General features: G+C 38.6%; 1 protein-coding gene across 17 annotated transcripts in view; it reads right to left on the minus strand.

Annotated features, from left to right (window-relative positions):
• ELAVL2 (ELAV like RNA binding protein 2) overlaps positions 1-24,786 on the minus strand; it is a 157,963-nt gene that overhangs the window by 14,086 nt on the left and 119,091 nt on the right. For all 17 annotated transcript variants that reach the window (XM_082470488.1, XM_082470495.1, XM_082470494.1 and 14 more), the window contains one exon: positions 1-154. In XM_082470488.1, the coding sequence (XP_082326614.1) occupies positions 1-154 (154 nt within the window). The remainder of the gene's footprint in view (positions 155-24,786) is intronic.

The raw sequence follows: 24,786 nt of genomic DNA on the forward strand, positions 1-24,786 counted from the left end.
CAGTGACCTGGTCAACCAGAATACGAGAAGTAATAATGCGTCCGTATTGTGAAAAAAGTTGTTCCAACTCCTTCTGTGTCATTGTTTTCGGAAGTCCGCTGACATACAAATTTGCATCTCTGATAGAAGCTGAACTTGGGCGAGCATAGGAAACCTGGAAAAGAGCAATGAAACGTATATGCACACTCAGTGACCTCCCTTCCAAAACCCAAAAACTGCCTCAAGTTAGTTAGCAGCTTTTGCATTAGAAGTACACAACAAACAATGAAGTTCAAACAAGTCCAGAGTGAACTGTTTCATTTCTGGAGAAATTCTCGACAAATGAGAAACGCCATTCCTTCGCGTGGAGAGAAGACAGTATTTACCCCTAGCTTTGTAAGTGTTCAAAACAGACCAATGGTGCACATAGCAGAGTACTACTCATGGTAATAAATTGTCCTCGAGGGGGGAAATCCCCCTAAACTAGGGATTTAGGCTCAATCAGAAGACCAAGCTTAAAGATTCTAAATTCACCTGACACATCTGTGGTAACTGTTTTTGCGCTTCTCCCATCTCGGGGGTTGGTGGTGATGGTACAAAGTTTCTGAAGAATTTATTATAAGTATGTCCTTTTGATTTATTTGAAAATAGCTATCGTCCTTAAATTGCAAGAAGCTGAAGTATAAATGAACTGTACCTCCCGTTATCCTTTGTCTACTGCCTTCTTGTCCACAAATCTCTTTAATCTTGATTTTCAAAAGGTCTTAAGTCCGTCTATTGGTTTATTGACTTTACCTGCCATTTTAGGTACCCTTTCAAAAAGCTTCCCATCTTTGAGATGTAGTGTCCAAAATTCTACCAGGATGGAATGCACAACAAGTCCATGTGTATTTATCATCAACACTCTTTACATGAACTCCAGGAGGAAAGGAGCTGTATCTGTCTCTCTTATCACTGTATCCTCAGTATCTTAGCACATCACACGTGCTAGAATATCTGCTGAGTAAAGCCAGGCTAGTACCCCATTGATCCCGTAGGTCCACAACAGTTTGCAAGGCACACAGCATTCAAGTAGAGTTCATCAAGTCATCTAGATCTTGCCCAAACTGTAACCGATAGCTCTATGCCTATAACCTATCTCTGCCAATTTTAAGTTAGCGCTGAGTCTCATGTGCTATTTTGACCTCATTTCCTTTAGTTTAACTGTAAGCTCTTCTGGACTGACTACTAGGACAGGAACTTCACAGTATACCCCATCTGCCAGACCATTCATAAAAATGGCCAATGAGTCTACTCCTGGGCTTGATTTGGTGGAGTATCATGACAAGATAACTTCTGCCTGTTCATTGTAGCCATTAGTATCCACCTTTAATCTGGCTCACTGCTTACTGCAAAACAAAATTTAAAAATACCTTTTCAATTTAAACAGTTTTTGATATTTGGTATGAAACACCAAATATTTTCTCCATGCTTTCAATTATGTCCACAGTTCTCTGTGTTATCACTATTTTTTTCTTTCCAGAAAAAAAAGACAGGTTTTATAAAGGTCTTGCTCTCTTTCACCCCAATCCCCATAGTGTTAACATTTAATACTCTTACCCTTTATTCAACAAGTTTGCTCATTAACAAGTGAAACTACACCTGCTGTTCCAAAAGCTGTATTTGGAGGTCACATTAGCACTGTCTTACACTACAGACAGGTAATTTGGAATAGTGGTGGAGAAAAGATAGATAACTATTCACATACTACTCCTTTTTTCTTTATGCCTAAATACTTAAGAACAATGAAGATTGGGGAACTTAAATATAAGTGAAAATTAAGAAATGAAAGAAATTTCCAAGTGCTCAAAATAATTCAAATGGAGTCTAATCTTGGGACTGCTAAAAACTGATAAAAACAAAGCAAATGAACTATATGTGCATTCAGTGATGTGAATACATGAACACCCAATTTCTTTTCTAAAATACAATCCTTCATTACCTGGGTAAGCTAAAAATCCCACCACTCAGACACCCTTAGAATCTAGGACTCCAATGCTTTATTTCAGTGGCAGGGAGCTCTCGCCAAGTCAGCTGTTAGTCTGCTCCAGATTGTGTGACTGAAGTGTTCCCCTTATAAAGAGCCACTTCCCATGGGCAACAGAATAGGCATCTACACATGCTCAGTTAGGAGGTTTACTTCCAATGACAGCAGACAGCCTCAACACAAGCTCAAGCAAAGGTGACAAGCAGACAGCCTCAACACAAGCTCAAGCAAAGGTGACACCTCTCTAACCAATGTGCCTGGGCTCAAAACCAGGTTTAATTCATTAAGGGCTCTTGAATTTGAACAAATTTTACCTTCTTTGTATGGTTAATAGGAATAATAAAATAATCTTTAATCCACCTAAATTGCTATTAGCACAGAGCCTAAAAACCTAGGTGACTACACTATATCTACCTCTACATGCATCTGAGAATGCAGGTAAAGACCTAGACCATTACAGTTGAGAGTAACCTGAGTCCCTTACTGTGTTCCAGAATAATTTACTCACGCAGTGACATTCACTGCTTTGTGCATTTCAGAGGAGTGTGGGCGGAGTGTTTTAAAAGTTATCCTAAAATATATTTAGGAAAACGGGTTTATATTTAGTGCTTATGTAAAAGCTTTGAAAACATACTTGGGTCAGTTATGTTATCTGCATTTTTTTTTTCTTTCAGTGTCTGGTCTTTAGTTCACATTGCTTCTTTAATTTCCAACCTGTATTGACTATATTTTCTTATTTTCTGTATTCTCGATGCTCTGGCATTTGTGGCCTTGATCCTGGAGAGACTGCCCCTCCCAGGAATAGCTAATTCTAGAGACAGTAAATGACTCCCCCGTGAGGTACCTTTGATACACAAACCAGTCGATCCAGAGACCACACCCCCACCTCCTTTATCAAATCCTCACATCAAGCCAATATTCCTCCTGCTCTAAATCAGCTTAGGGCCAGGTACCATACAATCAGGGACCACCCCTATAGACCAGAGCCCTCCAAAACTATTCAAACTACCCAATGCCAAACTTACTCAGTGTACCTGTCCTGCCTTGTCCTTAGCTTTCCACTAGGACCCAACAAAAGCTCTGAGCCATGCTCTGCCCTCTGCCCTCTGCCTCCTAGCCATCCCTGGTGCTTGCCCATGTGGCCCTGCATGGAACGTTGTGCCTCCTATTTCTAGAGATCTGTTAAGTATAAACTTCTTCCTTCGTAACAATCATTTATGTGTCTGCATGTAAGGTAAGACACCTGATTAAAACAAATCCCAGGTACATTTTTAGAACACAGCTACATTAAAAGGGCTCCAAGAACCAATAACAAACCTTCTCAAAATATTGTTTTTCAGTAACTTTGTCAAAGAACTGGCTCCTATCACCACAGGCAGAACGGGTGATTGATTGTATAGAAGCTCATGGTGGTAACAATATTTCCATTTAACTTACACTTAGGGGCTTATGGGACTTCACCATTTGCAAAGCATTTTCAGATACAGTATTTTGTTTGTGCCTCACAACAACCCTGTGAGGGCACACATTAGTATTTTATAGCTGGGGAAACAGATATAGACAAGGTAAGTAAAATTCCTAAGGTTATACACAAGTGTTGAACTCTGGCTTAAAATTCTGATCTTCTGAACCCACGTCCTTGTCTCCTTGTCTGGTTTTCATGCCACAATACCACATTACAGTAACTAGCTCATCGGTGCACTTGTCCTGAGAGTTTGAAAAATTAAATTAATCTTGATTGTTTCTTAAACACACACACACTGTGAAACTGAGGAGGACAGACAGTAGAATAGGATGGCACCAAAAATTACGGTTAAGTCATTTTACTTCATTTTCCCATTAATATTTTTTTTAAACCAAATTTTCCCAAGAAACGATGAGTGGCCACTAATTGCAATTAACTGGAAAAACTACACATCATAATAAGAATTCTGAAATTAGTTTTATTACTAAGTTTTAGAATTCCATTAAATGAGCATCGTACCACCACTCCCCCCTGCCCACTTCCAGGAAATAAAGATGAAGGAAGGGCAACTTCTCTCCTCCCAGATCAATGTGCTATGTTTCCCCTCTATACGTTTATTGTTTCTTGGGATTAAAGCAGCCCCCCCTCCCCTCTCTATCAAGGATATCACTGTCAGCAACATCCTCCCTTCCAGGAAACGGAAAGTAATTCTTCCTCTTCTTCTACCTCAAAGGATTATAAACAGAAAACATACTTAGACCAAAGTAGGAAGAAGACTTGCAATGGGATATGGACTTGTATTTTACTTTGGAGATTCAAATCAGTTTCCAGACCAAATTTTCTATCTGGCAATTATCAGCAATTCTTGACCCTGATTTTTCTGTGGGTCTGGAGCTCAAACTGGTGCCTGGCTTTAATACGTACCTAGAGAACCATTCTTGGTCTACCTGAAACCTCAAAGAGTTAAGTCTATCTTTGTGGTTCTTCAAGACTAAAATAAAACCCTGTGGAGAAGACCCAAGAGATGGTTTTGTTTTATGGCAATTTCTTTATTAGAAATACTTCAATAAAATTGAGTTATTTGTAGTGAGGTGGATGCACCCAGGGTTTGTCATACAGAGTGAAGTAAGTCAGAAAGAGAAAAAACAAATACCGTTTGCAAACACATATATATGGAATCTAAAAAAAATAAATGGTTCTGATGAACCTAGGAGCTGGACAGGAATAAAGACGCAGACGTAGAGAATAGACTTGAGGACACGGGGAGGGGGAAGGGTAAGCTGAGACGAAGTGAGAGAGTAGCACTGACATATATACACTATCAAATGTAAAACAGATAGCTAGTGGGAAGCAGCCGCATAACACAGGGAGATCAGCTCGATGCTTTGTGACCAACTAGAGGGGTGGGATAGGGAGGGTGGCAGGGAGACGCAAGAGGGAGGGGATATGGGGTATGTCTACATATGGCTGATTCATTTTGTTATACAGCAGAGACTAACAGATCACTGTAAAGCAATTATACCCCAATAAAGATGTTAAAAAAAAAAAAAAAAAGAAAGAAATACTTCGATACAATGAACCTCCAGCATATGTTCCAGTGGGGTCAAAATAGCTTCTTCTTTCACCAAGTGCGAGCTGTTCTCCAATCTACGTTCACTGGATTAATAGATAGGTTTGGATTTTACATTTTCACTGCCATTTAAACAGGTAAATATTTAATGCCTGAGGAGCAAGGTTATGAAATGTCAAAACTACTAAGTGAAGGATCTAATTTAAGAGGCAGCCAGAGAGTCTGCAATTTAAATATTTAAAGATGATACAGAAAGTACAACACTGAACACCAATCTACTCCAAAGATAGCAATTTAAAACTCAGGTTTATTCTGGAATTCCTCACAACCCTACAAGTGATATAATAAACAAAGACAAGCAGTGCTGAGATTACTTGAAGGGAAAAGGACGGGAGACAATCAGAAGTACCAGACAAATAAATGCTCTAGCCAATGGCTTCTCAAACTGTTCTTCACAAATGAGATCAGACTGGACAAAACAGAGATAAAAACAGAGTTATCACAGTAATTAGGTCTTGAAAATGGAATAGTTTGAGACACAGTATGTTCCTTGCAATTAAAACCTCACTTCTTCATCAGCAACTAAAACTAATTATACATTAAACATTCAAGGACAAGTAACACGTATACTAAGAATGGGCTATCAAAACACAAGCTAATCAAAATACACAGAACTAAAAGAAATGAAAGTGTCTTATGGAAAGAATTGGTACTTTATTACATGTACATAGTAAAGTTTAAAATCCCTGCACATCACTTTATCAGCAGTCCATCTAAATGCTTTTGTCCAGAAATACAACTGCTCTCAATTCTCTCTGCTTCATCAACGATCAGTGACAGTGGACATTAATACCAACAGATTAAAGTGATAAGAACTACAAATGAACAAAGCAATCTCTTCTTTATTAAACTAAGGACATCTGAAAAATCTCCCACTGGCAAGATCACCATTGAACAACTTCTATCACTTGTCAATTACTGACCCAGGACTACAAACATTAAACCTGAAAATTAGATACTTGCCACTTCAGACTTTTTTTTTGAAAAGCTCCATTCAATCTCTTCAGCTGAAAGAAGTGGACAAGGTCATAGTTATGCCTATTTAAACTGAGAGTTAATTGCTGCTCATATCAAAAAATGGAGTCTTGATGGGACTGAGGAAAATGATACTACCGCTAAATAAAAATTAGCTCCAGCTCTGGCAGGCAGTAGCAAAGGTCTTGTGAAAGCATCAAGGCTTTACAGGCAGGGAGCTATATTGGACCCTCCAAGAGAGCTCAGAAACACACAGAAAGATGTGACCTCTAACCACAATTCAGGCCACAGACCTCAAAACCCACCAAAAGGAAGCAATGTCCTTTGATCTACTTCTAAACGCAAAACCCTACCAGGAACAGGTCTCAAACACACACCAAGACATATACATATCCGTCCAAGATTAGGATTTGCATAGGACAAGCATGTTCCACAGAGGGCTGCAAATGAGTAAACTTGAGAGAACAAAGCATACAGAAATAAGTCCATAAGAAATGAAAGATTCCCTCTAGCAAAGGTGCTGGAGATAAAAGGAATAATCATACCTAACAGGAAGACTTAGTAAAGGTATTGTAGATGAGAGCAGTTGCCTTTAAGAGGTATTTCAAGAATATAGAATACTGCATCCATGGAAAACACACATGGAACCTCAAATTTTACTGAGACTGGGTTGGTTGAATGCTTTCAGTCTATATAAAGATTGTTTTGACTCAAACGAGAAGTTCAGAGATACCACAAAATACATTTGATCGGGTTATTCTCTGCTAAAAATCTCTCAGGGACTCCCTAATGCTTTAAGATTAATTTCAAGTTTCTTAGTCCATTACACTCAGGGTACTGACTACCTTCTCTATATAAACACATACAACCTTCAGTAGTTTCCCAAAGCTTCCTGCTCTCACTTCCCTGTGTTAGTGTAAGCTGCTCTCTCCAGTCATCTAAATTTTCGTCACTTCAGACTCTGCATGGGCATCACCTCGTTTCTAAAGTCAACTCTCATCCATCCTCTCCACTCTAGTCTGAGCTGGGTACCCCTTACCTGTGCCCACACCTGTGCATTATATGTCTTGTTCTCTTAAATACTGAGGAAACCAAGATGTACTCATCTGTTACTGTGTCTCGTGACTGGCTTAACTGCTTGAAATATGAAACCTTGTCTTTATCCTCTTTGTTCACCCTAGTACCTACCACACGTATATTGTAATGAGGATGATTTATCATCACACACTTACTGAGACTTTATTTTTGAAATCTTGTCTAGAAAGTTAGGAGAGGCCACAATCTGCTAATATACCAAAAATCCTATATAATGGTACTTTCTGAATATACTTGACTGTAGATTCCACTAAACATTAAAAAAAAAAAAATGAAGTCTCATTTTGTAAACTGGGGATTCAAATCTCAAGAGGCAATAAAATCTTAAACACAGTTATATGTTGCAGGGGTGGGAGTATCGTAATTTTGGAGCAAAAATACAGATATCGTTTAGTCCAAACTATTTGTATTTAGAAAAAAAGGGAAACTTCATACTTGTCCAAAGACACAGAGCAAAAGAGTTGGGTGTAGAATACCAGAGTCTTGACTCTTCGTCAAGGGGTTTTCCATTACACCACTGGCTGCAACACACAGTCTGAAATCATGCAAATTTCTAGAGAAATGATCAGCCATTTATAAGGAGTTACTAGACAAGATATGCAATAAGGAAAGAACCTTAATTTTGCTAAATGTTTTCTTATACATAAGGAAATCTGAAATACATCAAATGAGTCTTTCCCTTAGGACAGTTACTATATTTCTTCTACTGAGTAGTGCCTGAGAATTATTTATGAGATATTTGAGAAAAATCTAATAGGGGTGAGGGGAGTTGAAGAGAAAAAAATAAATCAAACTAAGAATCCTGAGACTGGGACTTCCCTGGCAGTCCAGTGGTTAAGAATCTGCACTTCCACAGCAGGGGGCGTGGATTCGATCCCTGGTCAGGGAACTAAGATCGCAGGCAGTGCACTTTGTGGCCAAAAAAAAAAAAGAATCCTGAGGCTAACACGCTTTACCTTCTTTTTTAAAAGAATCACGTACCATTTAAGATAAAGGGAAAACAGCAACTGGATGTTTTACACCAGAGAGACTTTCCCAGTTTCACATCATTTCCAAGTTTTAGTGCAACATCATTAAATAAAATTCAAGGCAGGTGATACTTATATCCAACTTAAAGATGAAGCTAAGAATAAGTAATGTCATACGAATAAGTGATCATATATGACACTGTTAAAAACAATACTAAAACTACTAAAGAGCCACAGGAAAACAAAAGTATGCTGGTTGTGAAATCTGTATGACACAACTAATCACAAACGGAGGACTTGACAGATTAGATTTCCCTTTTCACACATCTTAAACACCCTCTGAAAAATTACCTTAAGCAGAGTTTATTAAATGTTACCCAAAACAGTTTCATCCATGTGCATCAATTAAATGAGGGTCCAAATAGGTTGTCATGACAGGTATCTTTATTTTTTATTAACCTATCATAGTTGGCAGGTATCTGTCCTTTTATTGTTGCTTCTGCTTTGGCTGTAGTACACAGTTGGTTCAGCAAGGACTCTCATGCTGGTAAAAGCAAACAGGAAGTCCATGGTAAAGATATTCTTGAAATGCAACTTGGAGAGGCCACAGATACCTTCCAAATTCCTCAAGATCTTTGCACGCAAAGAATTTCCCAAAAAATAAAACACAAGTAGAGCAATGGTAGTGGATATGACATCTGAATGCGGGTGTGTGGTTAAATCATATCCACTACTGCAGTGGTGGTGGATTAGTCATTCCAAGGTCTAAGCAGGAATCTGTCAATTAAAATGTTCTGTATTCCATTTCCAATCCCATACCTTCACTTAGCTCATTAAAATTTTAGAAAGTGATTACAGTAAAGTGGCATGGAAAAAAAAAAATAGATGGGAGTTTCAGCTGTAACCACCAAAGAATCCATTCCTGCTTTGTCTATATTAGGTTGTTTTCAATAGTGGTTAAGAAAGCAGATTCCCTTACTTTTAATATCAAAAATGAGAAATGAGCCTGTTTCTTTGGCCACATAATCTTTAGAAACGTCAAGTAACATGAATAATGAATAGGCTAGAATTGAGGCAAACACGAGTTAGTTTAGTACTAGGTCAAAAAACTTACGGCAGAAGAGAATGCACTATTACTGGTGAAATTCGGGCCACGAGAGATCATATTTTGAACTAGTGGCCTGAAACTGGTGCTTGTACTAGAACTCTCCAAAGTTACAAAGGAGTAAGATCATAGGGCATGGAGTCTCACAGAGTTAAGTTCAGGTCTTGGCTTTGTCACTTAACCAGTTATATAACTTGGGAATAATTTCCTTAGGTCCTTTGAAGCGTGTATTTCTTTATTTGTAATTTGATGTTAATGATAGTCCTTACCTCACAGTGACTTTACAATGATTAAACAGAATAATAAAACTAAGAGCATAGAGCTGGAGAACAATAATAATATTTTCATCATAATATAATGATTTCACATATATAAAATCATGTAACAATACAGATGATGATAGCTCCTAGTATTTATTAAGTGCTTACCATGTGCCAGGTACTGTCCTGGGTATGTTACATTTATTAATTCAATTGATCCTCATAACCAGGGTATTAACTGGTTATTATTATCAGAGGCCCCAATTTATAGAAGAAAAAAACTCAAATATTACCAGTATCTCTGAGATTTGGCACAAGGAAGATGTATGTACTTTAACAGAAAAACAGTTCAAAGATTAAGTAAAGCTTCTTCCAAATCTATTGCAGTTATTATCAAAACTCTCATTATAATAAAATTTGTAATTACAATATTACAAAACAAGTATTTTGTAAGAGAATAGCAGATGAGTAGGTTGGAAAGCCTGAAGCCTGGCTGAAACAAAGCATGATGGAAAGACCATCCTACTGTCACACAGAGGGTCAACATCCAGCATCTTTTTTTTTTTTTTTTTTTTTTTTGGCTGCACCGTGCCGCTTGTGGGATCTTAGTTCTCCGACTGGAGGGATCGAACCCATGCCCTCAGCAGTGAAAGTGTGGAGTCCTAACCACTGGACTGCCAGGGAATTCCCATCCAGCATCTTTAAATGGGCTGATAAGAAAAGCCAACTTAATTTCTCCAAAGAAACTGCCACGTATCAAATCCTCCTACTTCTTCACTCCCTCTCAGAGGTCTCTTAGGGCTTAATGTGAAATGCAGAATGAGAAACAGGATACTTTTTTGGTAGACAGTAGTAGACACAATAAATGGACTTCATGAAATAGAGCCTAACATCAAGTTAGATTAGGGCTACATGAATGTTCCTGAATACGGGACGGTTACAAGAGTCACCAAGAAACCAGGGCCTAATGACTCAATGTGAATTCACACTATGAAAAAACACTAAGAATCCTACACTAGCAGGGAGAATTGTAAATTTTTCATTTTAGACACTTTCACTAAATATACTATGAGGACGTTAGAGAGATTTAGAGAAGGGAAATTTCAGCACTTGGGACTCAATACCCAGACGTGCTTGGGCTTCTCCAACACTACCAGAGCAGCAGACCACCTCAGAGCCTCCCTGCTGCCCCCAAGTAACTGGGAGAACTGCAATTCACTTACAACGCTTTTACAGTATTAGGCTTTAAGCTCCTAGAGGGTTGAAACTTATTCTTATACGTACAGTCATCCCTCAGTATCCACAGAGCCCCTGCGGGTACCAAAATCCACAGATGCTCAAGGTCCTCATAAAGAACAGTGTAGTACAACAAACAGAGTCAGCCCTCCATATCCGCAGATGTGAACCCGAGGGCTGACTATATGTGTGTACGTATGGATAGCCCCATCCACCAAGTAAGCACACCAGTACCTGCTGAGTGAATCTATTCCACGGCCTCCTGCAGGGGCTATTTCTGAAGTACCTCTCAGACAAGATGACTAGAAGGTGCGATGCTTGTCCAAACAATCCGGCTTTTTGTGCTTCATTGGAAACAATACAAGTTAAATTGGCTTATAGAAAAATAGCCGTACTCACCCAATTCTTAGAAAGCTATTCTGCAGTAAAAGCTCTTAAGGGTTCTTTCAAGATTCTGAAACTTGATCAGACGCAATCTCCAACAAAAACCATACTATCAGGATATCTGTCACAACTTTACCCCCCAAAATAAACTTAAAATATAATTTATGTAGTATTTGAGCATCTAGCGTGTCTAAGGCACTGTCAACAGATTAAATAGCTGAGTTAGAAAGTTAAACCTAAAGAAGGGACTACACACTACATGTGATATAAGTAAACTGGAGCTGTTTAAGAATAAAAGCTAATTAGTTTTTTTTTTAACTGGTTGGTAACGTGTGGAAAAAGAGGTTCTCAACAGGCCAATTTTGGTAGGTTACACATTCTAGGACTTTCACATACTCCATCTAAGGTTTGAGAGAGAAAGAATATACAGAAGACACACAGATGATAGACGACACAGGCTCATGTGCATTACGTAGAAAATCTCACATAAAAAGTAACAGCTAAATCTTCATTTATTGTAGAAAAGAAAAAAAAAGCTGGTAAGTCCCTTATACACCCATCATTTGACCGTATCTTCATTGAATCCTAACACCTAACAGGAAGCCACAGTTTCACTTTTAATTTCACTTAAATTGTGAATTTTCCCATCTTTGAGTATATAGAGCAGGTCTCCCACTCTTTCCTGTGAACAATAAATAGAAACTTCCTCATTCAGAAATTACAGACAAAAGCATAAGTTTTCTGTGAGGTGCTCTGAAGATGAAGATGCCTGCCCTCAGAGAGCAGACCACCGAATAGGAGAGAAAGGTAACGTGCGGCGAAAAATAAGTGCTTTGTTGGCCAAATAAAACTTGGTAAGTAATGATGGTGGTATAAGGCAGTATAGGCAGGGATGACCCACGTAAGGCAGGAGGTAAGAATCAGACTTGCATCTTCAAGGGTAAAGAGCCCAGATGTGACAGGATAAAAATTTCTATAGGACAATGACAACACTGGAATAGTAATGGTAGAGCCCTAAATGTCAAGGTGAAGCTTTTATAAGCAGGGGAGTAGCAGGTTACAGAAATGTATATGTGTTTGTCATATACATATACAATACTGAGACAGCTTTTCCATCATAAGCAAGGTGAGGAGAATAGTCAAAAATCAGTGTGGCAATTTAAAAAAAAGTTAATTTGAATACCATCTACAATAAGTTTCCTTTTGTTCTACAACTAGAAGAAAAAAACTGCTTCACTACAATGTTACCTCAGATATCCAAGTCTTCTCTGACCTACTTATACATACTGTAATGAAATTATAATGATCCTATCTCTGTGTGTACACTAAATACTCCACAGAGAAATTTCTTCTTGGTACCATCTGTAAATATCTTAAATGAGTCTCAAAGGTCACAGTGGATCTTTTCAAAACAAGGCAGATATGTGTCTATGAACAAATGAATTAATCTGCCCCAAATTCATTCCTATAGTTCCTCCTATAAATTAGGTCTCCACTTAAAAAGGATAAATGTAAAATATGGGGCTAGGATGGATCAAGTTTTTCTACCAATCATTTTTGTAGAAGGTTATTACTTGATAGAACAAGCACACTTACAGTTTTCAGATGCAAGTGTCCTCCAAAAAAGTACATGTCACATAAAGGCCTCTGTGTCTTTGGATGAGACATTCCTTCATGTGCAATATCTTTCTTCTTTCTCTCCCTGATAAATCCTATTCTGTAAAACCCTATCATCTCTGAAATTATTACAGAGGCCTCTCAACAGCTAGTGACATATCCTTTTCCATTGCACTCTGCATTCACTTACCATACATCCAAATAATGGTCACATAAAGCAAGTGCTGTCTCCCCTGCTACAAAATGACATCAAGGACAAGACTACATCTTGTCACATTTTAGCACTGTTCCAACATTTAGCAAAGCTGACTGGTACATACTAACCACTCAAAATGCCTCCAGAATTAATTAATTACTCACAGGTATTCCCTATCCAAGATTGTATAACCATGATTGTACAGTCTTACAACAATTTGCAATTAATTATTTTTTAATATTATGATTGATATCTTTGCCTTTGGGGTGGGGGAGAAGGGGGGGGGAAGCACATGTATAATGAACATAATAACTTTTAAAGCACATGACCTTCCCTACAAACTTGGAGACTGACCACTGGTCTTGTTATAGTTCCATATAATGTAATAAGGCTGTAATAGGATGAGACTCTTTTACTAAACCTTTAATGTATGTTAAAAAATTATTTCTCAAACTTCTGAAGGAAAATTTCTAACAATCCTCCTCTTTTAAACAAAGGAGAAGATAGTTTATTTCAACAATCCCCCTTCAAACACCTGTTAGAAATATAAACAGTCTGCAACCCATACCTGTATTACAAGTATACTACAATGGCCAAGATTTATTGTTTTAGGGCTTGTTTTGACCCATTTGTCAGGGATCTGGTGTGTGTGTGTGTATGCACTTATACTCTCAAAAAAAAAAAAAAAAATTAGGAAACCAAAATCTCTTTCAAGGGTATACTGTCTTTGGTAAATAAGCCTTTATCATTATAAGCTATACATCGATTAAAAAAAAAAAAGAGGCAGTAACAGAAAACATTTTGGATTAGCTATGGCATTTCTTACCTCTCAAATAGGCCTAGATGGAGATTTGTGTAACAGATACATATGTGTGTGTGTGTGTGTGTGTGTGTGTGTGTGTGTATAAAACATACAATAAAAGGATAATAGAATGTTATTAAAAGCCTTCCCCACAGCCAAAGAAAGTTTTACCTACATATATTTTGTAGACCTGACCTAAGTTATACAACTATGAAAAATGTGTTCAATAGATAATTTAAAAGGAATAACCCCTGAAATATTACTGAATGTTTTATAACTTCAAACCTACCAAGATATTTTTCTCTCAACATGATTAGACATTAGAGAATAATCATGGGGAAAGCTTTTTTAAATGAGCTGATTTGCGGGGCTAATAGTCTCATTCAAAGACAATCTCTGATTCTCCAAATATCTATTAGACACCTGAGCTATATATTCCCCCAAACAGCTTTAACAGAAAGTAATTACTGTACTCCTAAAGTCTTTTGTATGACAGTTGTGAAGATTTTACAAGAGAGAGGGTTTTTAAGGAAAACACCAACAACCTTAACTGTACACAAAGAAGAGACTGTATCATTGCCATTCATAGAACTCCTCCAGAAATGTAAAGAGGGGCAGCAAGGAGGAGATAACCACCTTTACCTTTGTTGCAAGACAAAGTGTTCCCCTGCTTCAGATGACCTCACTTTACCTTGAGAATCCAGTTCTACGGTATTTAATTACACTGCTGGGAGCACAGAATGGTCTGGCACCATGCCCTTTCCCTGGGTCTCACTGATTGATAGCATCAATAACATTCACTGGCTGTAATTAAACCGCCAAATAGTATCCCCTTTGCCACTTGGCAGATCAATGTTCTTTAATACTCAAAGAACAAAGTACAAAGGTGAGAGAGGTGTTTTTAGCCCTCACCTTCACAGTTCATTTGACTTTGTGCTTCAGAGTAGTTTGCAGACAATGCATATTTCACAATTCCCCCAAGAACACTGGTTAATGAAGAAGAACACTAAGGAAAATCCTGCAAGTTGGTGACAAGTACTTATTAACCCATTTTTGCAAATCTGAGCAGAACAGAGACATACTAAGCCTTTGGGCAACAGTATGCACACACTGCTTTCCCACAGCTTTGGGACAAAATACAGTTTATAGGTCAAAAGGTTTATAAATTAAGGTAGCACACAGTAAATTTTTTTTCTTTAAATATTTTCAACATGCTATGTGGAAGAGTCCTTTATGATAAGAGCAAATTCCCGTTTATTCAGACCCTGACTAGAAAGTTCAAATATCCAGATACTAGGGAGGGTGGGTCAGGAGTGTTGCTAGGAGTTTATAAAAATGAGACAAACTTTTATTGTATTGTAAAAGCAACCTCCATAATCTAAGGATTCACAACCATCTTGGATCATAAAATTCAAGTCCTAAACTCTATACTATGAAATACCCATTGTAAATGAATGAGCCCCAGAAGAACCATGCGGCAAATTCCCCACTCTCAGAATCAAATATTAAATGATGTTTATGTACTTGTAATGCTAGAAGTATTTAATGACATTCAAATGCTCTGAAAATGAGCACACGCATCTGTGTGTATGAGAGACAGAGAGAATGAATGTGTGTGAGAGAAAGGGTAAGTATGGCATGATGTTCATTAAAATTACACCTGTTAATCACAAGCATTCCAGATAGCTTATGAGAGGACCCACAAATGAAAATCTTACTTACATGTATCAATAGATTTGTTTTGAAACAAGCACCAGAGACCTATCCAAGTGTAAACTATTAAGGTCCACTAAACAATGTTTCTCAGGTCAGGCCACAACCTGCTAAGAATCAGCTGTGGTGCTTGTTAAACTACAATTTCCTTGGCCTCACTCTGTAGGTAATCATATTCAGTAAGTCTTGACTAGGGTCCAGAAATCTGCATTTTATCAACCAGACCACTCCAGTGATTCTGATGAACATTAAAGTTTTAGCAGTCTCTTATGTTGAGGGATTTTAAAAAGGTAAAATTCTCAAACTCTGGGGCGTGTTTGGGTTTCCTGGAGAGCTCATAAAAATTACAGATGTCAAGCCCTCCTCTTCACCATCCACCAGTGTTGGTTTCTGAATAAGACAAACTCCCAGGTAGCTTGAAAGTATATGTGACTATAAATCACCAACAAATACAAAAATGCAAAAGTAAAACAAAGCCCATAAAACCCATCCAAAGGTATTTCTAAGAACTGGACCTGCTGCAAGTGGCTCAGCTGGGTTGGGGAGCCCATCAGTATAGCCAGTCTCTGGAAAAGGCTGCTGTGCTTGATTATGTGAGGTCAGAGCCTCTCTCAATGACTCTGGAATCTTTCCAAGAAGGTGAACAGGGTCGTTTGGGTAAAGCAAGCAGAAGTGGTCAAATTTCTAAAGAGTCATTTAACAAAATTTGTGGAAACTAAAGCATTTTCTGAATTACAAGTGTCCAGGGCCAGGCAGGCACTCTGCTTGCCCTTCCTTCGGCTCACATGTGGGTCATTTCAAGATTCATTAGCAAGCCCAGAACCTATGCAGGAAGGATTAAACTTCTCATTCCCCTGGGAGGAGGTAACCTGGTACTAATGACCCAAAAGAAAGCCTATTAGCATGATTTATTTTTTTCAAAATCTACTTCTCTATAACACAAGGTAACTAGAGCCATTTTTAAAATATCCAACAAAACTGAACCAAAGAATTAAACATTGTGACTACTTTCTTCAGAGTAAAAGTAGCTTTTTAATTCCTCCCCAACTAGACTTCTAAAATACCACTTTAATATAGAAAATGCAGACTGAAAAACAATGAATATTCTTGATAGTCTGTCTCTGAAAACAACAGGTCAACACAAGTATTTTCTACCTCTAGATGTCAAGCCAAACGTTTCACCGGAACTATGTTAACTTGGGACCATCTCTACCATTTTATAAATGAGCGAATTAGGCCAACAGAGCAAGAGCAGAACACGAACCCAGGACTTGTGACTCCACGTCTTAATGCAGCATTCGAAGTTCTTCAAAGGTGGGGTGGGGTGGGAGGGATGGGGGTAAGTAACTGATTTCCTGTATTGTTTTCAAAATATAGCCGCCTCTCTTGCTTGCTCATCAACAGCATGCCAAGAAACTTCCCGAAGCAAAAGCTACACCAGGAATTCTGATGTAGTACTTACGGCTGAGAACTGATGCTAAAGGCAATTATAGGAAAACCTGGCAGAGGTGGGAGTGAAAGAAAATGGACCACACATGCTTTTGTAAAGAGCCCACACAAATTTAAAGAGAGACAAATGCACTTTTCTGTGATTTTTAAACTAGCGTCTAGGACTCAAAGGAACCTACCAGAAAAACATTCTTGAAAAATGAGTGGTCTCCTATAAAACAGAGATTCAGAAAGTTACTATAATGCTTCTTTTATGGTCCAATTACCATTGAAATACTTAAATCGATGTTAACTCACCTATCTGCTAAATAGGACCTCCAGATGCCAGTTTTCTTCTCAAACCGGAGGTCTGGCTGTCTCACATGCTCAGCCTGAGTTTTTCTACCACCAGGCACAGCTCCACTCCCTCGCACATAACAGAGGCCTGGTTCAGAAAATCTCAGGATGCTAAAAGCCCCAAATCAAGGTCCTCAAGAGAATATTCGGTTTGTTTATAGTGTATGGACGCTTGAACATCAATAATGTGAAATGGAAAGAAAACCATAAAAGGTGCCGGCATCAGCCAATGTGGCCTATTTCCAGTCCTAGTAGTACTATTATTAGCTATATCGTTTTTGAACAAGTTCCTTAACCTGAGCTTCCTTTCACTGGCCAAAGGGAGTATTTGGCTACAAGAGACTATTGTTTTGGCACGAATCCAGACAAGCAAAAGGATAAAAGTCCTATGAAAATACTACACAAAGCAGATAGAGCAAGGAATTAAGAGACTTTTTCAGAAGGTAGCACACCTAACTTAACCTCTCCAGCTAGCTCTGGAAGAACAGACTGAAGCCACCAAACTGACCCAGGACTACTTCTCCTGAGTTATACGTGAACGACAACAAGTCCTACCCTCCCCTTAAAGAGCAGTAGAAAAGTTAGGCAGACAAGTGCTAACAGTGCCTTGCAGAAATGCCTTTGTTGATGTACATTTATGAAACAGGCAGGAAACGTAAGGCCATGCTTGGGTAATAAAGTGATCTATAAAATCCCTCCTGAGGAAGAAGGGTGAGTTCAGCTGCTAAGAGTCTCCCACCACCACCCTCCATGGCTCACCCTCCATGGTTCTCCCTCGCATACAGTACAGGAAGGCATGGATAGGAAGTAAGCTAGGACACTGCCCCCAGGAACCCTCCTCCTCACCCTTCCCTCTGTACCGTCTCAGCCTCTGCTCCAACAACTGTGGAAAAGTATCTACAGAAAAGCTGTTCCGAGAATGCCCAGTTATTGCCCTCTGGGAACTTTCAAATGTCTAATTCCCAATATGGACAAAGCTTGTAAGGAGCAGAAGTAACACAACAGGCCTGAAGTCAGGACAAACAAATTCTGGACCCTGCTAGGTCCCTGAGATCAGTAAAAACCTCTGGGGCTTTTTTTATGTTTAAAAAAAAAAAAAAAAAAAAATCAAAGCTGAAAATAAATCATTCCACAAAACACATGATGTGCATTATACAAATAACACATTACTCAAAAAAATCTGTTATTCCTCATTTCATATAAGGACTATGTAAACTGGACTCAATATAGATACAAGAATTTTATTTAAATGCACTGAAGAGTTTCTGATAATCAGATATGGCAATACACTTAAAATTTGGCACATGGCTCTAGAAAGTTCCAGACCATGGGTTAAAAATGAAGTTAGAAAAACATGCACTCAGTCTGTATTTTTTAAAAGGCAAAGAAATCATTTACTCAGTTTCCATTTTTGCCTCCACATTTTCAACTTTTTTGTCTCTCCACAGAGATCTGACCAGCTAAATAACAATTTAGGATAACGTCTCAAAAGTTGCCAGTTAATGTGAGGCCTGTCCTTCAGACTATTACTTTCAAAATTTCCAAATCTGGTCAAGGTAAAAGGTAAATGATGATCTGTACTCAAGTGTTGAACTGATGAGTACTTTATAGAAGATGCCTTGTAAATGTGTGAAGCCCACACTTCTTCTACAAGCATCTACGCTTTGTACCTTCAAGGGAAATATCAACTACATAAGCCACAAGAACACTAGGGTGGCCTGAGATGCTCAGAGAGATGTGGAGTTAAATGCAAAGCAGATCTTCCCCTCCTAATAAACACTCAAGTCCAATTCCATCACTACTCTGCTCAAAACTCTTTGGTGGTTCTCCCTCACATACAGTATAAAACCACATGTACCATACCTCTTCGGATCCCTAAATGCTCTCAGGCTCATTTCTGCATCACTCCCCCACCCAGCTTTCTCCTCTAGCTAATCTATGTGATTTCCCTAACACCCGCTTTCAAACTTCCAACAAAAGTATGAACTCTCAGCTTTCCTACTATTACAAAACCCACACCCCAGAATGGTGCTGCAGATATTTTAAACAGAGCACCCACCAAGAGGCAAGCCTGTAGCCAAGCTTCACTCTCCCATTCCTGCTTCCATGCTTTCTTTCTTTACAGTGGGGAGCGGATTTAAGCAGTATCTACAAGATACTCCCTCATGTTCAGAACATTTATAAATGAACAACTTACAATGATGAATAAAAACCAACCCCATCCCAGATAATCCTGAACCAAAAAGAAGGGTGAGCCAGAAAAGTGTTTCCAGTATGAATTTTACCGTGGCGGCTAAACATTCAACAGTGGTAAAGGGAAACGGTTAAAATTGTTACCTCCTCAGGACAGGGTGCTGCATTTCATTCTAAATGCATTCTCAACTAAACCATTCTATACGATAACCATGAGCTCATTAAAAACAGTTACACCTTTTCTTAATATGCAATTTGGCAGATTATGGAAAGTTAAAAGAGTCAGGTAATAAACATAGTGATAAGTTAATTCATTAATTTTAAAGATTTTACAGATATAAATAGAAACTTAAATGGTTAAAAGATGAGTCCAAGATTACAGAGCCAGTTAAATCACTTAAGCAATGCCAGGGAGGGTAAGATTTCAGAAATGTAGTTCTATATTCCTCCTAGATTAAGGATATAGTTCATGCTAAACAGCAAAAGAGTCTGCAAACATGACATTTACTAATTGAGAAAAGGATAAGCTAGTTAGGAAATGGTATAAATTTAACAAAAAATTAAAAGCAATACAGTAGCTTAGAATAAAGGTTTATTAAGCTTTACTTAATTGCTCTCTAATAAACTGAACACTTTAAGGAATAGACATTACTATTTGTAATTAATATTCCAATTTTTTATAACAGTTTTTCCATACAGACTGAAATGGCAGTTTAATTAATTTAATATGAGAAATTCCAAATTAATGTATGTCAATAATTTTTAAGCCAAGGTAAGATTTAATCTGACTTACATCTGAATGATTAAGAAAAATCGATTTAATCAAAACCAAATTTAGGCAGTTTTTCTATGCTGGTAGCATTTCTAGACAGGGTTTCTTCTGTTGCGAGAGAGAAGACATGGATTTCTAGGCGTAGTACCTATCAATAATGCTGAAAAGTTCTCTACTCCGTGAGATAATAGCTCCTACTACTTTCAGATGAAGCAAGCCCACTTTGTGGAATAAAGCTTCCTCGGCCCGTTGTAGAAGGGGGAGGAGTTGGAAGAGATGCTGGGAGTCAAGATATCCATTTTACTGTGTATGTGATACTCTCTTATTCACAGTACTTGATGTGGGGGGAAAGTCTAAGTATTTTCAGAAATGAATGATTTTACTCTGCTAATTATGAATTTAAGTCTGATGCCATTAACCTTGGCAAAAAAATACATTTTCCTTTAGGAGTGGCAAGAATTGTGCATATACTCCCTTTTTACTACTCTCCCTAATATCAAAAGTTAAAAACATCTTGTAATATCCACTTTATTTACCGGCTGATTATTAGGGACAACGCGGGCAGGCTTAACGCATCATGACTGCCTCCTGTGCAGTTCAAGGATGGTGTGATGTCACCAGCAATGTAAGCTGCTGGGACATTAACGCAACCAGGAAAAAAAAGTGATCCTTTAGAGAATCGTCATCTTGAACCTTTAACCTATGAATGCTGCTATTCATAATAAATAAACCTCTCTCTAACATAAGGTGAACATATTAAGTTTTCCTAATTTCTAAGCCACACCTTTTAAAAAGTGAAAACTGCATGAACTGCTTTTTACTACGAATACTAAACTAGCATTCAGCACGCTCAAAAAAAAACATGGTTAATATTCCAGTTGAGTGAATTATCCACAAGAAGATTATCAAGGTAAAAGATGAAGACAAATGAAGCTTTGCATGCAAAAATACCAAGTGTTTAGAGAACCCATCTATTCAAAAAAACATACATTTTGGTAGTTCGTAAGTGCTAGGTCTTACACTCAATGTCACAAATTACCTAGAAAGCATATTAAAAACAGATTCCTGCATCTCACCTCTGGACACTGATTGAGTAGGTCTGAAGTAGGTCCCAGAACCTGTACTTCTAACTCACTCTCCTTGTGATTTTGATGCAACCAAGTTTGGGAATAACTGCTTTAGAATTTCACAGTGCCTGAGGGACTTTGCTTTACTCACTGCAGAAATACTGAATATTTGTCATTTATTCAACATACCATCCATCTATTGCACAAAACCCTACTGGGCTAATGCTACTAGGAAGCCCCAGGAGAAACTGCTAAATAAACCACCTTTCACAGCACTTGATTCACTGTTTTAATATTCCAACCTATAAAATGCATAAATGCTAGGTGGCCTGGAAGACATAAGAGAAACCTGAACTCAAGGGTGCACAAATACTTGTATACTTGTACATAACATATACATGAATTAATCTACTGCAGCTTTCTAACGGAAAGCATGGCGTCACGGCAAGAGTTTTAGTGTAGATATCAAAAGACAAGGATTTGAGTCACAGCTCTTGTCTTCAACTGCCTGGTCTAAGCTAAACTCTATGACCACTACCTAGGTCTCAACTCTTTTACTGGAGGCAGAGGTTAGTGCTTAAGTCTAAATCATATATGGGTCCCTTCGACCCCAAAACTTCTGTGATTCCTCATGGGTAAAGAGAACATATTTCAAAGAAGCGGGGAACCCAACATGAGTTAGAACAACCCAGGAAGGCAGCAGCTGAAGAAAGAACTTCAGACAGGCTCCAAAAGATGAGACGGTTGCTGTTAAACTGAGTGAGAGGGGCTTCCCTGGTGGCGCAGTGGTTAAGAATCCGCCTGCCAATGCAGGGGACACGGGTTTGAGCCCTGGCCCGGGAAGATCCCACATGCCGCGGAGCAACTAAGCTCGCGAGCCACAACCACTGAGCCCACACGCCACAACTACTGAAGCCCACGTGCCTAGAGCCCGTGCTCCGCAACAAGAGAAGCCACCGCAATGAGAAGCCCGCCAGCAACAAAGAGTAGCCCCCACTCGCCACAACTAGCGAAAGCCCGCACACAGCAATGAAGACCCAACGCAACCGAAAATAAATAAATAAATAAATTTATTTATTTTTAAAAATAAATAAAAAATAAACAGTGAGAAAGAGTATGCCAGGAAGTGGGAGCTGTACAAGCATATATGCAGAGGCTGGGAATAAGATCTGCTTGCAAGCAAAAAGCCAGTCTGACTACCACAGTGAACAGTAATAACACTTGGTTACTCCAAAGTTAAGCAAAATGATATGGTAAAACAGTAGGGGAATATGAGAGAATTTTGAGTGAGAAGCAATATGAGGAAAGTGGTGTTTTTGACAGCCACCACCAGGATGGACTGGAGAGAAAGGAAAAAGAGACTAATTTACAGAATAGGGACCGGAAAGGCTTAAATACAACTTCCAAAGGGTACTTAGAGCAGTGAACACTAGGAAAAACTTGGCTCAGATGCTGTATAAGAACACAAGACACATCTAACTGAAAATAAGGGGGAAAAAAACACACATAGAAAGAACAAATAGACAAAAATGGTGCTATGTAGTTTTGGGAAATGGTCTGCTTTGCCTCAGAGAAATGTGGGCCACATTGAGGACACCAGCTGTTATGTGATCTCTTTGCAGGAACTGAATGGGGGTGGGGAAAGAAGTAGCCTGCTGCTTACCCACCACCTCCACCCCCATCTCAGAAAATCCGAAGAAAAGTACCAGATGCCACATGTGGTGTAAAAGCCACGAGGCATTACTGTCCTTTCTTCCACGTATCCTGCCTGAGCAGCTGGGCCCTGAAGAGAAGGCCGGGTGATGGACAGTGAGGAAGCAGCTGTCACCAATGGGCTCTCTGCAGGCCATGGGTATTTCTTCTATGGAGACCTGTTTCCCCTGCATTTCTACCTTCTCGTGGACCTTACTGCAAAAGAACTGATTTAGAGCAAAAGAACTGACTCAGTAGAATGAAATGAGGGTGGTTACTTCTGGAATGGAGAAAAGGGTATGTCAATCCAACCATCTATTCCATTTTCTTCTTAACCACAACTCAGAACCTCAAAACTACGATAAATTAGCAGCAATCCTGAAGTCAATTTAAGTTGGGAGCCTCACAAAAATCTGCAGTAGGATACAGCATTCACAAAACAATCTGAAGGTAACTGGACATTGGATGTCTTCTTTTTAAGAACACTTGATCATTACACTTAACAGTACTATTAAAAGGTTAATCTCTGTGACACAAACAGAGAGCATGCAAAAAGTGTGGACAATTAGAAAAAATCGTCCAGATTGAAAAACCAAGGTCAAAATAAACAAGTGTTTGCAATCTTAGAATGTATTAGAAATCTAATAATCAGACGTTTCATACGTAGGACATTTTCTTGACCAAGAAACATGTAGAATCTTGGACATCTTACATCCAAGTATATTTGGGGGCCACTGCATACAGTTTCCTTTAGATGAGACAGTGGTGGGAGGCATTTTTCCTCTGGGCCAAAAAATATAAAGAACAAGATGTCAAAACTACCCAGGGCTAGTGAACTACCTTAACTGACAACTCTGAGAGAAGCAACTTTTAAGCACAAAGATGACAATGCATTTCCAGATACCTGAGAAAATGAGCAGAAATCTTCTAGACACGTCTCTAAGCAAGATGGATACCACAGTCAGCTGTGACTAACTTCCCCTTACCACTCCAGGCGATGGTCTGAGCTGAGTTCTTAAATCAAGGGTGGAAAATAGGTTCCAACTTGAGTCAATTGACAGAGGTTGTCTGGAACACTATTTTGAAAAAATACTTGGGAGCCTCATCCAGACTCAGTGAGAAAGACTGCCATGATTGGCAATGTCTGCACGGGGCAGGAGAGGGAAAATTGATGGCACATGTACTAAGCGTCTGCCAGAGGCAACGTCCCTTTCATCTTCTAAAGGAAAAGAAATCTACACAGCAAACTGGATTAACTTCTTAACCAGAGAGAATTTACATCAGAATTTCAAAAATTCAAAAAAGCAGGAAAAACATCCATAAAATTATTTACCATTTGTCTTGAAAAGAAAACTGTAACAGAAAAAATAACCTGTGTGGCATGTACACTCTTCTAGTCAGTCTCCTCAAAGTAAACTGAATCTGCCAGAACAGAGTCAAGCTACAGCTCAAGGACATGTTTTTCTATGACCCAAGAGCTAAGAATGATTTTTACATTTTTTAATGATTGGGACAAAATTAAAAGACTATTTTGTGACACATGAAAATTACATGAAATTCAAGTTTCAGTGCTGATAAATATAGTTTTATAGGATCACAGCCACATCTATTCATTCATGTGGAGGCTATATATCTTCTTTCAAGCTATGAGGGCAAAATTGAGAAGTTGTGACAGAGACTGCACGGCCGGCGAAGCCTAACATATTTACTACCTGGCCCTTCACAGAACAAGAATGCCAACCCCTGTGCTAGAAGAAATGGTATAAGGTTTCTTCAAGTTATAGGCAAGTAATTCTCTATCAAAGAAGGAAATTTAATTCAGTAAG

The sequence above is a fragment of the Balaenoptera physalus genome (assembly GCF_965194825.1).
Source record: "Balaenoptera physalus genome assembly, chromosome: 7".
NCBI classification, from domain to species: Eukaryota; Metazoa; Chordata; class Mammalia; order Artiodactyla; family Balaenopteridae; genus Balaenoptera; species Balaenoptera physalus.